This window comes from Psammomys obesus, unplaced genomic scaffold (genome assembly GCF_907164565.1).
Source record: "Psammomys obesus unplaced genomic scaffold, mPsaObe1.curated_primary_1811, whole genome shotgun sequence".
Lineage (NCBI taxonomy): Eukaryota > Metazoa > Chordata > Mammalia > Rodentia > Muridae > Psammomys > Psammomys obesus.
This window is the reverse complement of record NW_026594216.1, coordinates 3275903-3294725: the sequence shown is the minus strand read 5'-3', so window position 1 is coordinate 3294725 and position 18823 is coordinate 3275903. Positions and strand designations below refer to the sequence as shown.

General features: G+C 40.0%; 1 protein-coding gene across 1 annotated transcript in view; it reads right to left on the bottom strand.

The window, feature by feature from the left end:
* Positions 1–18823, bottom strand: part of Vav3 (vav guanine nucleotide exchange factor 3) — a 335771-nt gene that overhangs the window by 143726 nt on the left and 173222 nt on the right. The window contains exons 13-15 of the mRNA XM_055618154.1: positions 17628–17713; positions 16049–16181; positions 15256–15365 (exon numbers count right to left, since the gene is read on the bottom strand). Coding sequence (XP_055474129.1) covers positions 15256–15365; positions 16049–16181; positions 17628–17713 — 329 coding nt within the window. The remainder of the gene's footprint in view (positions 1–15255; positions 15366–16048; positions 16182–17627; positions 17714–18823) is intronic.

Below are 18823 nucleotides of genomic sequence, written 5' to 3'. Positions count from 1 at the left end.
TTTTAACTGTTACAGGAAAACTGTTCAGTGTGCCCATGCACACACACATGTTTAAACACCCTTGTTACACACACTGAATAGGAATCACCTAATGTATATCCAAAGACAATCAGAAAACCAGACCAAGAGAAACACATTGTAATTTCTAGGTAGAAACTAAAAGTAAACTATTCAATTACAGTATTACTTCTATGTCCCAATTAACTTTTATACTCCCTCTGCTTTCTCTTGCCACACAGGACAAAGATAGGTCACAAATAATTTTCAACATTCTTTAGGTGATGAATGAGTGAAATTTCAGGGCCAAGTCCTGGGCTCACATCTTTCTTTAACCTTTTCTTTCTCCTTGTCTACTCTTTGAACTCCAGTATTTCAAAATATCTTTTCTATCCAGTTTCCTATCCTGCTTTTAGGCTAATGAATATGAGCTCCACATTTAAATCTTGGAATCTTTCTCTTCTCATTACTATTCATCACTAACATCATCCTAGCTGCCTTACCTTTCCTCCAAATTACTAAGAATATTACTTATGCATAAATTAATCATTAGGCATTTAACCTCCAAACACCTTTATGAAATTGGGTTTATTGGAAATTTTAAATAACTGTGAATCCTCACTTTCCAAATGAATTTAAAAACCAACTGCAAACAGTCTACTAATAAACATTTAAAATTAATATTTGATCATTTTCCCCATCCAGTTGTATTTTCAGATTTTCAAGCTACCAGTTCTGTTCACAATGGACAGCTAGCCATATTTTAAATTAAACATAAGCCCCTGGGAGCTAGCCTTTGTGGGCTTTGCACATCTAGACTCATGTCAATATCAAGAGTCAATACAAACCTAATACTAAAACGCTCCATCTCTTAGGGTGAAATTCGGTAAGACCAAGGATTCTCTTAAAGCATCAATACCCTTTTTAGAGTTAGTTTTTAAACCCCCAAAACAAACTCAATCAAAATGGAGTTTCATTATAATTGAATAAGAAATTGAAACTTGGAATGTGCAATGTGTTATGCAATTAAACACACAAGCAATTTAATTAAAGTTCTAGTTCACTTTAAATTTCATTGTACTCTGCAATTAGAATGTTTTATGCTACAGCCAAGTATTCTGGGGTCAGGAATGCCCCTGCTGAATATAGGTCTGCACTGTCTAAGCAAGCCCTACGTTAACGTCAAACAGACAGTGGGTACCACAGAATGCTGCTCATCTCCACTGAGGCTGAGTCTAACATTCACCCATTGTTTCTGGACAGGAGCTAGAAATTTTTCCTGAGAGGGCTATGGAGTAATGGGTAGCCCCCACTCTAAAGAAAGGGTACTTTCTAGAGTAAGCTGGCCTTAAGGGGAGAGGGGAAACTGGACTATGGGCTGGCATGTAGTAGCTAATACTATATGACTCTGGGGAAGCTGTCCTTCACATGAACCCGTCCTGAGTCTAAGTGAGAAGTAAGTCTGGGGTCATCTAAGATGTAGATAATTCAGGGGGAAAAACAAGATGTTAACCAAACAAGCTACAAACAAGCTGAGGGAAGAGGAAGGTGGCATCCCTCTTGACCACTGTGTTTCCAAACCCAGCGCTTTCATTACACTTCCCCAGAGAAAATTCAAGATTCTCCCATACGTGTGTGAAAATATGTACGACGCCCCCTCTTTTACACAGAGAAAATATTTAACAAGACTATGCAAGACTCTTGCAGCTGTACATGAGCAAATACAATAGTATCATCAAGATAAGAAGGGATAACACAGCTTAGGGCTCAATCAGGCAGTCATTAATGTGTGAAGCATTCCTTTTATCTTGATGCCCTCCTAACTGGAAGAACTCAGACGAATCTGTAATTCATCGTTATCAACCCTCATGGTATAAAAAGAATCCATTAGATTACTTTATGCTATTTTTGTTTTTCTAGCAAACCAAAGCCCTGGAGGTGGGGATAAACGGTTTAATTTTTTTTTATATTGCTCTGAAAGACATATGTGATATGTCCTTCATTGTGATAACTGGAAAACTTAACTGAAGCCCCAACCACAATTAAACAGGCCAGGCATATTCTGTTTTAGTAAACTACATGTGACCTCGGGTTTAATTTGTGAAGTATGAAACATTATTTCTGAGCTTATCCAGCTTTTTAAATGTGCTGACAGCAGCAGATTTAATTTAAAATGCTACTGTTCAATGTGTCAAAGCTCAAACATTCTCTGGGAAGAGGCTTTAGCACATATATATTATTAATGTATATATTAATAATAATAATATATTATTAATGTACTATCAAAGAACAGACCCCCCCCAAGTTGATTCTGACCAATGATTCATCAGCCAAAGCCACAGAAATTAAATTTGGTGGGTATAGGCAAGGAAGGGGGCTTCATGACAGATGGTCTTGTTAGGAGAGGGAAAGAAACAGAATATAGGAAATCCATAGTTTGCTCCTTCCACTTTGGGTTCACAGTTTGGGGGTAGGGGTTAGAACCCTCAGGCTTATTGTGTGTGTGTGTGTGTGTTGTGTGTGTGTTGTGTGTGTATGTTAATATGGATGTTCACACATGTGTAGAAACCAAAGGTTGATATCAGAGTCTTCCTTGATCAATCTCCACGTTGTTGTTTTTACTTAATTTTATTTATCATTACCGTGTGTGCACTTGGGACATATTCTAATGCAGTTAGAGTAAAGAGTACAATTTCTGGGAACCAGTTTGCTCCTTCCACTTTGGGTCCTAGGTATCCAACTCAGGTTGCCACACTTGTGTAGCAGACACTTTTACTTGCTAAGTCATCCTGCAGGCTTGACACACCTCAGTCTTTGAGACAGGATCTCTCACTGAACCTGGAGCTCACTGATTGGGCCAGAAGCTTTGGGATCTTCCTGTCTCTCCTTCCCTAGCTCTGGAGTGACAGACAGGTGATGCTGCATTCTTTGGGTGGGGGTGAGGCGAATCTGCACTTTAGACAGGCTATGCTGCAGTCCGTTATTTTTTTTGCCTTGTGCTGAACGCTGGATTTCCAAACTTGGGTCCCCTCACTTGTACAGCAGGCACTGTAAACACTGCTCTATTTTCACAGCTCCCCAAACATCAGGTTCATTCCTCACTTACAGTTTGGGTGAGAATCTCTAGAGAAAAGAATGAGAACCTGTGTTAAGAAGTGGGAAGGATACAAGATCGAATTCTGCTCAAAGGGGAGCCATGGCTCAGATGACTCTATATCTACTGTCTGCTTTGTTGTAGAAACAGAAAAACTGGACCTATCATAAACCAGTGAAGCACTAATCCTTGAAATAGAATATTATGGCAATGAATGTCCACAAGCTCATTAGTTTGATACAAGAAAAGTTGGGAAGAATAATAAAGACTTTTTTTTTTATTTGCTATACAAACTTGACAAAAATAAGGTATTATATTTAATAAAAAAAATTATTTACAAAGCCCAATGTATGCTGTTTGTGATATCACTTATTCAAAGAGCTGGCTGTTTTGTTTAGACAGAGAATGGTGTAATTGTAAAGATAGATGAAATACAAGGACTATGGAATCATAGAACACTGATACCTGGTGATACGGAATATAGAATATTCTAGTCACTTCTGAAGCAGGTCATACAAGTCCCTCAACTCCAGCATTTTCCCGGAGGAAGATGGCCGGAAGAGATGCTACTTTTCAAATACTCGGCAAATCAGGGCAGACATATGGTTGGGAGGTCCATGTCCAATCAAGCTCCCCACCAAGGAGAACCTTTCAATGCTTAGTCCCAGGTTTATCCTGAAGGTGCATGATGGTGCACCATGCTGTTCCTCCCTTCATCAGCAAGCATGGTGGGCACCCAGTGTCACCTAAGCACTAAATGAAAAAAGACACATATTTTCTCCAGACTCATATTAATCCACCCTGATAACTGGCCAGGCTTTATTCTCATACCATGGGACCTTTCCTTCCTAATTCCTTTACTCCAAGACAACATTTCATTACTGAAACAAGTGGACGAATAAAAACACTATTAAACAAACAAACAAAAAATGATTTGCAGTTCCTATTAGGCTCAACCCTGTGGTTAAAATACAGCAACTCAAAATCATGATCCTAATTAACTTACAAGTTAATATTTTATCTCCTTTGCTCAAAGCAAATTCCTTGAAGCCAAAGTCAGATTTGCCAATTGCTGTTGATCTGCACGTTAGCTATTATTTTATTTCAGAAAAAAAATACCAAATTCTTCTCTGTGAGCATCATTGAAAAGTTGACATATTTAAATTATAAATCTTGTTGTTGATCTAGTGAACGAGTATATCACTCAAGAGCACCTTGTGCTTATGAAACTGATTCAGAGCAACTTCCTTCCCCGGAGAACAGAGGTAGGTATTCTTGCTGTAAATGAGGCAGCATGGAGAGCAGAAAACACCTAGCCTGAGATTAAGCTCAGCCTCTGCCATTTATTAACTGGGGGGTGTGGAGAGGAATGAAAACCACAAGCAAAATACTTAATCTTTCCTCTATTTCCTGCTTTTTCTTAAAGGGCTAATACCTTTCCAGCTACGTTGCAGGACTCTTTAAGCATCAAATGAGGTATTATCCCAAAACACTTTAGAAATTTAAAGCACTGTGTAATAGCAAGGAATTATCACTATATGCTACTGGAGTCTAAATACTCTACCTCAAAGATTTAAAATCGGATTCCTTCCTAACACGCTAAGAATCGAGATAATACAGTGCTGTGAAAAGTTCAATCAGAAATCCCAAACTTTGTTCATAAACATCTCGACTATATCAAATCTGCAATTTTCTGCAATGGTAGCATCTAGCATTCCTTGTAACCTGCCCATAGTAGTGGGCAGAAACTAAACAATTCATTTGTTTTTCCTTTGATCTCACTTAGCATTTAATTGGAGGAATTAAGGAAAGTTTCAAATTAAGTTTCTTTTCTTCTCTAAAGAAAATATGTATTAAGCACAGACTTGGGAAAATATCTACCCTCAAATATCCTAAAGGCAGCCATCTGTGAGAGGGCTTGAAGTGTTCTGCTTGGGTTCAAGTAGTGGCACTCACTAGGTGTGATGGAGGAATCGTGGAATCACAGCACTCTAGAGTTAGAGACAGGAGGATGAGGGGTCCACGTCATCCCTGGCAAGTTCAAGGCTAGCATGAGCTGTTGGAGACTCTGTCTCAAAAGCACTAGAACTATGACAATCAAAAGCTACACCTGAGTAAGGGCCACTGGCACTTGCAAGGAAGTATTTTCCACAATGAAAGCCGACCAAAGACAAAGCAAATAATTCCTCCAGAAGCCTCCTCATCACACAAGGCATGCGAGTACAACTGAACTTGGAAAGAGGCACAAAGCACAATTCTTTGAAAAGTAAAAAATCTACCATTGCAGAGGAGTGCGCCCACCACCATCACAGGCATGGGACATCATCATCATCATCATCATCATCATCATCATCATCATCATCATCATTATTATTATTATTATTATTATTATTATTATTATTATTATTACTATTGCCATTTTCCCTACATCAAGATAGCAGAGGGAAACCCGGGTTTTGCAATTCATCACTATTTTGCAGTCACATTCTAACACTGACGTGAAAATAGTATCCGTGGATGTAAACTATATAATATATAATTACCACACGAATTCCATTAGGGAGAACTTACCATGAGCATCCCCAGTGCCTAGAATGTTTCCTGGGGACTCACGCAATACTTGAAATACCTGACAAACTAATGCTCAGAGATGTACGGTTCAAACTGATATTTGAAAGTTGTTTCAAATACAGCCTTCCAATCTCTCTAGCCAACCTGAACCTACCTCCTATACCACGCACAGAAAGAAACAAAGTCCCTCCCATTTCCACAGCCAAAACCGGCACTTTCCAAATGCACCTTTATTTGTATCATACGGATAACTTTTTTATGACTCGATACTCTGAAAGTAGTGCTATTTAGTTGAGACTTTCCTGCTTTAATCACGCTGAATATTGTCGAATTCATCAAGTGACAATTATGTCATTTTCCTCCAGGAAACCATACGCCAAGTTGACAGAGTACAACAACCAGTTTCATTGCATACTTATTCTTTGTGCTAGTCTCCAGGCACGCTGGAGACACAGTCTGAAGGCACAGTCACCAGAGGAACAGGGCAACCTCTCCTGGTTGTGCTGTTACTGTCCATTAGTGAACGAAAATCAGCGGATCAAAGGCTCTGTTACAAAGACACAGGGAACCAATGCTAATTCGGCTTAATAACATTATTTGCATTTCATCTTAACCAGAGTTAAGGCTTATTTGCTGATGGAATTTTTGATAGCAATCCTTCACTTTTCCCCCTGACTGTCTGTGACTCCTCATCCTTTCTAAATATGTTCAGCTAAGGCCAGAAAAATGTCAAGAAGTCATTGAATGCAACCAGAGAAAAGGAAGTTCATCCCCACCCAGCAGAAACAGAGCTAGGGTACTGTTTAATATTTACTAATCGTCTGACATGCATGAACTACTTTCCCATGTTCCTGGACAAAGAAGAGTACTAAAAACCTCTACTTTATGACAGCTGAGATTATTCTGAGCATTGTCCTGTCTTGCTTCTTTTTATTGCTGGTAGTATAATTCCCTATATTAACTTAACTGCCAAGTTTGAAAGACTGTAGATAATACATTCGATTCAGTGAGGTTGAACTGGCTTTAACATGGGAGATTAATGTGTATAGGTCATCTCTACGAGACTTAGCACCGACTAGTGGCAGCAAATCATGCCAGCCTGAATTCCACGCCTGTAAAGCAACTCTTCATACTAAAACTGGTCATGAAAGCCTTCTAAGTTTTATGTTTAATTGTATTTACTTATTCATTGTGTGTGTGTGTGTGTGTGTGTGTGCAAGCATGTGCACATGTGTGTAGATGTCAGAGAAGAACTTGGGACTGGTTCCCTCCTTCCACCATATAGGTCCAGGGGATCGATTCTCAAGTTATCAGGCTTGGTAGTAGACATCTGAATCATCTCACTGGCCCATGAAAGCCTTTTCAGAAGATGGAAAAAAAAGTACGAGTAACTAGAGGAAATCAGTTTCTTTAAGCAAATTATAATATATATATATATATATATATATATATATATATATATATATATATAATTGCTCTTACAAAGTACCCTGACCAAAAGCTGCTTAAGAAAGGAAGTGTTTATTTGATTTATAATTCTAGATTATAGCCCGTCAACTCATGAAAGTAAAAGGAACTCAAGCAGCAAGGTGCATCAACATCTAAGATGCACTCCAGAGCAGAGGGCCACAAACACACTGACCCTCCTCATTCAGGGCAGAGCACAGTGAATAATGCTGCCCACAGCGGGCTGTGTCTCCCCACATCAACCATCAAGATAATTCCTCACACACATGCTTAAACAGTCTAGATAATTCCTCATTAAGGTTCTTCATAGATGATTCTATGCTGTAGAAGATGATAGCTCAAACTAACCACCACATAAATATGGACAGGTGAAAACTGAGAAAACTTTTAAGTTGGTATTTTGGTCATTATGCCAGTAAGCCTGACAGTTCCCATGAAGATGCTGACAGGCATCAGGTATCCAGAAGAGACTAAGGCAGGTACCATCACATTGGAAATGCCTCCGCTTCCATCACCTGGAAACACAGTTACCCAAGGAGGCTCATTTTCTACAATGCTACAGTACTGGTGTCCTCTGTACTTTCCAGTTTTCCTCAGTGAGTTCCCCTGGAGAACATTTCAGGATAAAAAAACAGGCGCAAGGCCATTTAAGCTAGGAAGACAATGCTTCAATAATACAAAGATCATCACCAATTAAGATCTTTGATTGGTCTGTCTGGCTGCTGCTCGGACAAAAGCTCAGAAAGATACTGTGCCTAGCCTGGATTCTGTGGGGCTCATTCACATTCTCCTTTCCAAAAACCCACAAATAATACTTAACAAACTGTTTACCGAAACAAGTGACCTTGGCTCTTTGAGCAGACATTTGTGCTATTCAATTGTATAGTAAAAATAATGCCAAAAAGACAATTCATTTAGGTTTGTTTGAGCAGACATTTGTGCTATTCAATTGTATAGTAAAAATAATGCCAAAAAGACAATTCATTTAGGTTTGTTTTTGTTTCCTTGGAGTGAAGAGCATTCCTGAGCTGAATCACCCCTACTATATTAAACAAACAAATAATAACAAAATCACAAAGTCCTATAAAGTTTGACCATACTTTGGTCCATGAGAGTTGAGACCTCTGACTATTGACACACATGTACTGCATTCTCAAGGTGTAAAGCATTTTAGTTGTTCTCTGAGACAAGAATCAATAAGCACACTCTAGGGACCAAATATACAACCCCCAACCATTTAATTGGAACACATAATCATTCACTTCCATATTACCTGTTGCTGCATTAGTATTTAATGATAACAAAATCAAATGGTTCTGAAAACACTTAAGTAGCACGTTTACTCTCTGGCTTCTCATAAAATGCTGTCTGCCCTCTGATCTAAGAGCTAAAATTAAACATACCCATTCATTCACTTGAGAAGTTTCAAGCAGCCCAGGTTCTCTGATGAAGACAATGATGAAGAAAGAAGTTGGTGATACAGGAGGAGGAAAAAGCATCAAAGCAGCTTTTGAATGGTCAGGCTACAGAAATCTCTCACAGAGCTTCATGTAGATATAGGGAGGCAAGGCCATCCATGTGAAAGTATAAACACAGTCAGTCTTTCGCCTTGCCAAAATGAGGCTCTCCAGCTCTACAAACTCCACCCCCAGCCTCATTCTCTCCTTTATCACTAACAGTCACCCCTGACTACTCTGGGATAGTGCTGCATCAGAGGCTGGCTTTTATGCTCCTTTCTCTTTAGGGAGTCACTCTATGACTGTCCCTGACACCCAGTGCACAGTCTAGAAATCTGAAATCGTGTCTGTGAAAATGATGTGTGGATCTGCTATCATAGGGCTGGGTCTTTCATCAAGTTCATGTTCTTCTGAGGTCTCTAGAACTTTCTTTGAAGTTGAGGTGACACATGACATGGCTTTAATACTCTAACCTCAGGATCACTAGAGAGGTGCTCTTTTAGACCACCTCAGAAAGGATGAGATTGGGAGCATAGGTCACTACAAGCAAGCAGAAAGAGTGGCCATACCATCAGTGCTGATGAGGAAACCTGCTAAGCAGTAAAAAGGATGGTGGCAGGACATGACACAGTCAGCACACAAAATCTAAAGCACATGGACTATATGTGATTAACAAATGTGATTAACAGAGAAGAGGTAAAGCTTTTCTTCTGAATTTGACAGATAGAAAAAAAAAAAGTGATGCCAAAATGAACCAGGAATGTGAAGACAGAGACATGTATGAGAAAGCCGAGGGCTCTGAGCATCCCAGCTCTAGAATACAATTTGGGTGAAGCTCTGTTTAAATCTCCCAGGAAAAAGAGGCTGCACGTAGCATAAGCTGCAAATTATTTCTGCAGTTTTTAGCTCATGTGAGGATGAGATCAATGCTACTTAAAAGGCAGGCTGGATAATGTGAAAATTATCCGTCCTGCTTTGTTCCACACATCTTTCCCAAGCATCTACTCAGACTGTCACAAAGGAACCTATCTAATATCAGGTTACCTGTCCATAAAAATGCTTTGGAAGAAAGGCAGGGTCATATTTTAAAGCTAATCATGACATAAGACAAAATGACGTCAACTTCTCAAGTTACAGAAATAAATTAATGATGACTGATGAAGAGTCAGCAGTAGATACCTTCTTACGACACTAAAGAAGTCTCTTTATCCAGGAGACTTTTTAACATACTAAAATTCTATAAGCCATCAAGTCCTGTTTCTTGCTTTTATTAGTTATCATAAAATTATAAAAGTAAAAATTCTAAATTTACATAAAAATAATTTTGAGCTTGAAATGTCAAAGAACACACATTTATACAATCTATACAAAAACTAAGTTTCAAGAAAACATTCTTCCCTAGTAGAGTCTGAGTCTGAAGGAAATGCTATTTTATTTGACCTTTGACATTTAAATTTTTCTTTTTAATTCTGTGGCATACGTGTTCTTTGTGTGTGTGTATGTAGCTTCAATTCCTTTGGGAAAGACAGAGTGAGTAAATTAAGAAGGTACGCTGGATCTCATGTTAAATGGTGCTCAGACTTACGGAGCTTTGTGGCTACCTCTTCAGCCATCCTCCTTCACAGTGGCAATTTTCTGTGAGCTCCTCCAGGAGACTCAAAGTTCAGCAGCCACCTGTCCAGATGACTAGTGTGAGACAAGTACTGTACCCCACGCCCTCCCCCAACTCCATGCTCTCCATCTGTAGTCTCAGTCTCTTCTTGCCAAGATCATCAGTCCTGCTAGTTACTGAACGAATAATGTCTAAACAGAGACTGACTGACCTCTGTGCTCTTTTCCTTAGGCAAGCCTCTCAGCACTATGCCAGCCAGCCCGACAGTTAAGAAAACTGAGATGGCGCCTGTGATAAATGGGCCTTGTGTATCTTCAAGGAAGTAAATGAGAACTGCTAAAATTTCAAGACTTGAGTTGAGCTGGTCAAGAGAAACCCAAAGCAACAAGATCTTTTCATTTTCTTTAATAAATGCTACAGAGGTCAATTCTGAACCTACCTTTTCCTACTATATCTAGTTCCCTTCCAATTTTATCTTTTCTTTGTTCTTTCTAGATCTTCCTTTAAAAACCTTTAAGACTGGACATGTAGCACACAGTTGTACATCTGCAATCCCAGCACTTAGGAAGTTGGAGGTAACAGAATCAGGAGTTGAAGGTCAACATTGGCTATTAATGAGATTAAAGTCAACCTGAGCTATATAAGATATATGTACATATATATATATATATATATATATATATATATGAATGATCCCTGTGTATTAGTCACAGTAAAAACAAGCAAAATAATGAAATTTTAAAATGTCCATTTTCGATAACAAGATCTGAATGCAAGTGGATACTTCATACCCTCATAGTAAAGACATTCCTGTACACTGAGATAACAAACGCGTTGCAATGGCAAAGTCCCAACAGTGTTCAACATCGCTGACATGATCCTGTGATCACTGGTTTCCTAAGCTGGAAAATGTGTGGAATGTTTACTCATTTAAAGCTAATCAGAGAATCCACAAAAACCCAGGAAGCACAAGGGAATTGAGAAAACAGTGATAGTCTCTTTAAAAAAAAAAAAAAATAGGTACTCGCATCTACACAAAAGCCAGCTTAACTGAATACAAACACTTGTCATCCTATTTCTCAGATGACTAAATGGAATCATGGAAGACAATTGGCAACAAAAATCATTTCTGGAATAAACAAAAGCAAGCAATACCTCACAACAAACACCCACTTAAGCATAAACATGGATACTTAAAGAAGGCCCCCAGCACTTCAGCTCTTAAGCATCATTTAGCTCCATGATCTCTTCTCCAACCTCAACAACAACCAGTACTATACAACTTTTAGTTGGGAAAAGAGAGAAAACTCCTTTCTCCTTCCCCATCCAAGTGTGTCACTGCTGTCTCTCTCCATTCAGCTTTTTTCTAAGGAGGCTGCCAAATCCTGACGTGGTTCACTGCAGATTCTAAATACTAGATGTGGTTGCGGCCAAAAAAAATGTCAGAGGACACGCTGCCGAGCAAGGATTGGGGTGTGCTTGGGAAAGACAAAGGCTGAGATCTAGGTCGCCCCAAGAGATGACTCGTGCACAGTTCATTGCTGTTTACACGCGTGCATGCATTCTCTGCCATTTCCCCTAGTGTACCAAACAGACAGCAGAATTTAATTGTCTTAGAGGTGTCCGCAATTATTCTAAACAAAAAAAACAGCCTGATCATCCTATAAGCAGGACTGTCATCTTCTGTAAATACCAACTAGAAAACATTTCATCAGATCAATTCCACTGTTCAGCCACCATCATCCTCCTTAATGTTCCTCTAAGTCATAATCCATAGAGTTCCAGAAAGAAAAGACTCAAAGCTGAGGCTAAGGACACTGGGCAGAGCTGACCCGCAGAGGTTCAAACATATGGCTGCACCCTCTTCATTGTTAAAACACCGCATGGTTCTTGGTCTTCGTTGTTCTCCATGACTTAGAAAAGCCCAATGATTGGAGATAATGGACAAAACGGAATAAATCTGACCCTAGGGCAAAATCTTAAGCATCAGGATTTACCCAGATTACTCTACTTCATAAAGAGCGAGGTAAGACCTGTCTTAGGAAGCTGGCAGCATGGTTACCAGAGCTTCCTGGGATAGCTAGCTTCAAAAGGAAGGGAGGAAGTTAAGATAATAAGTTAAGATAAGCCTGATACCTTAATGAAATCCTGGTTTTATTTTGCCTCACACGTTTTAACTTTTGCTTTCAGACCTCCTCAGGTTAAACTCTGAGTAATTCTACAGAAAAGCTTTTCCGCCTTCTACCGCACCACATAAGCTGCCAGCAGAACTCCATAATACAGACGTGACGCCCACTCATGCTTCATTATATTAGTGAGGTACGTCAAAATAATTCAGACACGTAGAATGCCTGGTTCCCTGAAGCACAGAAGCCACTGTGTGCACAGAGGAGCAATTCAAGTCTATCTATACCCTGCGTGCCCTGCTGACTATATCTAAAACGCTACTTCCCTCCCTTCTTTCACAGCCACCTTGATTCAAAACCAGACACAAACCCCCATGAATCAGGTATGATAATCTCAACCTTGCTTGTCACGTATGGTCATATGACCAAGTTCTGCCTCTGTCTCGATTTAAGAAAAACAACATGTTGTGAAAGGTTCATCAAAAGTGAGGGATTACCTTCTGCCACCTACTAGATAGACTTTACAGCTGGAATTCCAGTAGCTATTTTACACTTTAAAGTGACCACCAAGGAAGACAGAAGCCAAATGCTGAAGACAGCAGAAGAGAACATGAGCCTGAAAGAGCGGTGATATCAAAGAGCCACCCTATCACACAGCTTCCGCCTACTGCAGATTCCCCTTTACATGAGAGGGAGTAAGCATTCAGTTTATCACCTATCTTGTATTAAGGATGAGCTATTTGGCTTAAGAATACTGGATCAAATGTCACTGATATGTCTATCATGCAAGCCTAAGAGCCTGCCTCCTCTGAGACAAGACACTTAGCTGCCCTCCCCTGGAGAAACTCCTTCACTCAGAGGAAGATTCTATGCCTCAAAGAAAAGATCAGAAAATTCTAGTCTTACATCTCCCCACAAGACCAAAAGTTTGAGATCCATCCTGCCTCTGGATACACTCACTACCCCCAGCATCTTACGGTTCTGATATCAACCACACATTTTTAGGTGTCTCACTGAAGGAGCACAAGGTATGTGAGCTTGCATTCTGGACCACAAACTGGACCAACATCATCCACTTAACACCTGTGCCCAAAATAAATGCAACCTGTACCGTAGAGGCCATGACAATGCAACCTTTAATACTACTGACCTTTTATGCTTGACTATTGTAGTCAATGACCAAGCATAAGTACTCTACTACTATGTCAGAAAGCGTTAACTTTGTGCTCTCAGCATATTAGGACCTTAAATATAAAATGCTACTGCTAGCAGCAGTAGCAACAGATATCACCTTCTGATCAATACATACCATACAGCTTACATTGCAGCATCTGGCTGCCATTTCCCTGAGACAGTATTTGCAATTCAAACTAAACATCAGTATCCCTATTTTACAGATGCAGGCACTGAGGTTTTCAGAGGATGAATGATTTAGCGAAGGCTGTAGGCAGCTACAGCTGTGATGACAGCAGAACCCAGACTTGGTTTAAGCTTAATTTAAAAAAAAAAAATCTATACAATCCCATCTTTCAAAATCTAAGAGAGTCTTGAGCCAGCCAGATGGCTCAGCAAGTATGTTTTTCCTGCCAAAGTTGGTGACCTGTGTTCCATCCCCAGAGCCCTTGTGGTAGAAGGACAAAAATCCGTTCCTGAAAGTGACTCCCTTACTTCCACAGATAGGCTGTGCAGTGCATGTATGCACATGGGGCATACACATGGACACACACACAGTAAAAAAATAAAATATGTAAACCCAACCTAATCACACCTCAAGTTTGCATTAACACAAGCCTTTCTTTAAAAATCAGAACAAGCAGTGAAAACTTGATAGAATAGGTGAAGGAGTGGTAAACAAGACCAGAACACAATGAGACAAATCTCTGAAGTGTTTTTCTTTTAATTCCACCCTTTGTTAACAGTTTCATTTCAGGGTGACCAATGTGTCTCTACAATAAGGGTCATAATGTACCTTCTTAATTTATAAACATCAAAACTACAAAAAAGCACCTCACAGTGTGTTCTCAGTCACAACTCAGTGTGCCATTTCTTTTGAGCCAGGTCTGTGCATTTTCACCTCTTTGTTGAGCTTCTTCTTTAATAAAGGGAAGGGACATTTAACAAATTCAGCCCCAAAGCATACCTGAAACTCAGCAAGGATTCAAACAATAAGTGAGTTTGAAATCAAGGGAAGACACCAGTGTTTACATGAGAAGGAAAGGATGTGAACACATGTGCATTTATGTGGGATTTTTATGAATAAAAATTTTTATGATTTATTTATTTTATAAATAAAACCGTGTAATTTAAGGATATATATTAAAACAAAGTAATTACAGGAAAATTTTGTTCTTATAATTAAATTTCTTGAGCAGCTAAAAGGTAAAGTCTGAAAATATTCCTTGGCAAAGAATGTCAAAGGGAAGGTTTGAGCTCCCTCTTTCTTCTTTTTGAAGAAATTCACCAGCAAGCCGAGACCAGATGAGCAGCCCACAGTCTGCCCTTGTGTCCCTGCTCAGAGCCTCTGCATGCATGCTACCAGCCATTAGTGGAGAACAGCTGCTGTGACTCACCAGTGGCTTAAATAGAGACACAAAGAATTCTTAAAAGTAGAAATGTAGGCTGGGGAGATGGCTCACTAAGGAAAGCACTTGCCAGCCAGGCATAACTGCCCAAGTGTGAATCCTCAATACAGAAAAAAAAAGCTGGACAGAGGTGGCAACCAGCCTTTAATCTCAAGAGCTTGGGAAGCAGCAAGAGGGGATTCCAGTAGCATGGTAGTTAGCTGGTCTAGCCAAGTCAGTGAGTTCTGGGTCCAACTCAGAGACTGATGTCACCTCTGGCCTACACACACACACACACACACATACACACACACATTTGTGTAAGTGCACACCACAAACACAAATAAAATTTAAAAGTAGAAATACTCACAAAGCCATTTCAAACTGTTCCAGCCATTTTTTCTTTAAATCTTTTGTTTTGCAATAAAATTCTAACCCATTTTGTCCTTGGGTATGGATGAGGTAGAAGCCATAAGACCACTGTAAAAAATGAATATTCTTCAAGTTAATAATTATCCTTTGTTTAAAACATACCTCAAATTCACTGGAACACCATCACAACCATCCACAAGAAACCTTAAAACTCTATCAGTGTCAATACCGATGATTGTAAACATCATATTGATGAGAAAAATCACTGTTACACATATACTGATCTTCGAAATTAGAAATGGTCAGATCAACTCTGCCACGACCCAATCAGAGCCCACAGGAGACTCTACCAAATCAATTTCTGAAAACTAAATGCCTGATTCTATTGTTAACTGCATCTCACACTGATATACACCTGACTCCAGATTTGCAGGTTCCGTATTCAAATACCCAGCAACTGCAGATGAAAACAAATATTAATTGCATCTGTACTAAACAGATGTACAGACTTTTTCCCCTTGTCATTAGAGCTAAACACTGTGGTGTAACAGCTGCTTACAGGAATTTAAATATTGTCTTAGGTAGTACAAAGAACCTACAGATGTTTTAAATTGTGTAGAAAGACATGCTTGGTTATATGCAAACACCAAGCCATTTCGTATAAAGGCACCTGAATATTTGCAGATTTAGGTATCTGCAGTGGAGGGAGGGGTCTAGACACCAAGGGATGACTGCATTTGAATATTCAAAGCTCTGCATAAATTACTGTTAGTAACATCCCCAGAAGTCACCTTTTTATTTTCTTTATCAGTGGTAGGATTGTTGGCTATCTTGTACTGCTGGAGATCTATTATTTCCTTCATCTCATAGTTATCACCTTTCCTTTTACAAACAATCACTGCCAAATCGAATAAGAAGATATGCCTGTGAAAGAGAGACAGTGTGGTTGACTGACAGCAACTGGCTTAGAAGCACATATATTTTTCACTGGCAGGACGTGACCGTGCCAACCAAGCATTCTTCCTTCGAATTAAGGACAACAAGGCAGGGTTGCACACCGGAAGCAAGGAAGCATGCAGGCCCACAGGAGCATCGCTCTCCTTCACCACCCCAGAGGAGAAACGGTGTCACCCCACCCCCGTTGACCTCCTTTTAACAAAAAGAAAGGGGGAATCATAAGAAAAGCAATACATACACTTTAGAGTTGTTGAAAATACTCATTGAGATAGGCTATAAAGCTACTCATGAATAATTGCTCTCTTTTTTATTGAAACACTAAAAACTCAGAAAAATATTCATGACCAGGACAGTAGATCTTCTACAACCTTAATAGCAATCAATCAAAAGCCCGAGAACTGTTCATTCCTTTCACAAACGGGATATAAAATAAATTCCGAGGGTCCCCATCCAGGTGGAAATTACTTTCATCCTGGGTGAGCAAAACCACGCTGGGGGATGTGTGTAAATTGCCAAAGGTCACACTGATGATCTGGTGCAGAGTGAGATCACACCCAGGCTAACTTTAGAACCTGTGCCTTCACTCCTTATGTTGAGTGACACACTTTATCGGGTCACCTTAAGTGCAGCTTGGGTGTAAGAGAAAACTGCAAACCAGAAAAGTGATGGTTAAGTTTCTGTGTTAATTTTTTTTTTCTTATTAAAAGCAATGCTAATTGGGGAAGGAAATGAACCTTCTAACCTTATCATCTAACCGCAATACATGTGTGCTTTTTAAAACTCTCAGTGATTAACAAGCATATTCTTAACCAATGATTGTGACAATGACACAATCCAGGTGCTCTAACACTTCCCTCATCATCAAAGGCAGGGTTTCAAGGAGGAAGCAAGAGCCAATGCTGCCCCCTGCTGCCAGACAGTCTCCTCTGCAAAGATTCCAGGAAACCACCACCAAAACAGTTTGGCAATCTGTCACAGTGGAGGAGTAAAGGCCAGTGGCACTAAGGACATTCAAGGACTCTGCCTAAAAATCTCCCTAAATAAAAGTATTACGAAATATTCCCCATTCGGCCTTCCTCTTTAGGATGCTTTTCATTATTTTCAGTTCATTTTAAAATAAGTCCTTTTTTAAAAAGGCAGTCGTGGTTTTGCAGAAATTGTCTGGTGGCATTCCATAACGGAAATACATATTTTCACCTGTTTTATTTTTCTAAGGTTTCCGTGTAAACCCCTAAAAACTTAGCAAATCAATAGAGCAAGGACTAGAAAGTGAGGTGATCCATAAAGCATTCATTAGGAAATGCAAGTGTCCACTGACTGGCCTGTCCCCTTGCCTGCCCGCGGCCACCCCATCCATCCTTCCTGTGGCAGCCGCTGGTCCTGTTGAGAGTGCACCACAGGCTCCCTTCTCACCTTTCCTGCTTCGTATGCTTGTCCAGTGTGGTTATTCGGATTTCACCATCTCCCTGAGGTCGTCCAAAGAGCAAGACTGGCTGGTTCTAAAACACAAATACATTCATAAATACATAAATCTGAAATGTGTGCCTGACCTTTTCACAATTACATGAAACTAGAAGTGAACATCAGTAAAGATATTTTCTAGGACAACTACCCTATTACATTACAATTGATATCACTTCTAGTTATTTTAACGCATTTGCTCTAAAACACATGGGACTTTGATACGAGATATGCTTCGAAAACCAATCTGTCCCTTGTAATTACAGTGGGCACGTTGTGACCACCTCTTTTACGTATATATAATCTTAAAGAGAATGTTACCAGGGCTGGATCTGACCGGGAAGCCTGGTCCTCCTGAGGACTAGCTGTCGCGGTACCACAAGGCACTGTTCAAGCTTCCAACAGAAGAAGGCAAAGGATAGTCCTGCTAAGTATGATGCCCTTGAACCACACCCATGACCAACGTGCCACAGTAACCACGGGGATACAGTGGCGGCACACATAACTTGGCAGTAACCAACAGCTCTCTAATTGGACTTAGGGCCCACTCAACAATAAAAGAATCATGCCTGAGACCAAGAATCATGCCTGAGACCGGAAACCGATGCAGCCACCCAGGGTTAATTAATTCGTGGATCTTGGAAGAGAACCTACCACCCCTACTTTACTAAACGAGCAAAATCCCTAATTACCCTCTAAGGAGTTGTGCTTAGACTCAGAGATAAATGTAGTTCTCAGCCCTCACTGATATATGTACAACACAACCCCTGCCCCTTGGGCTCAGGAACCATTGCAGAAGAGACAGGAAGATTATGAAAGTAAGAACAGTATGTTTTCTGTGAAATTATATCTCCTAAAATAGCAGAGAAGCTACCCCGATGAAGTTTCACCAGCATGGCCTCCTAAACATGAGTTGAATAAAGGCAATCAGACCTGCTAATGTGAAAGCAGGAAGCCTACAAGGCCTCAAGCCTAGAGGGGGAAAAAACTATGTGTAATTAAGATGGAAAGGGGGAAGATATAGAAGGACCCTGTGAGGGCAGGAGCCACATGAGGAGACCAACAAAGCCAAAAAAAAGCTGGGCTCAGAGGGACTGCAGAGACTGAACCAAAGACCATACATAGAAAGGACCTAGACCCCCTGCTCA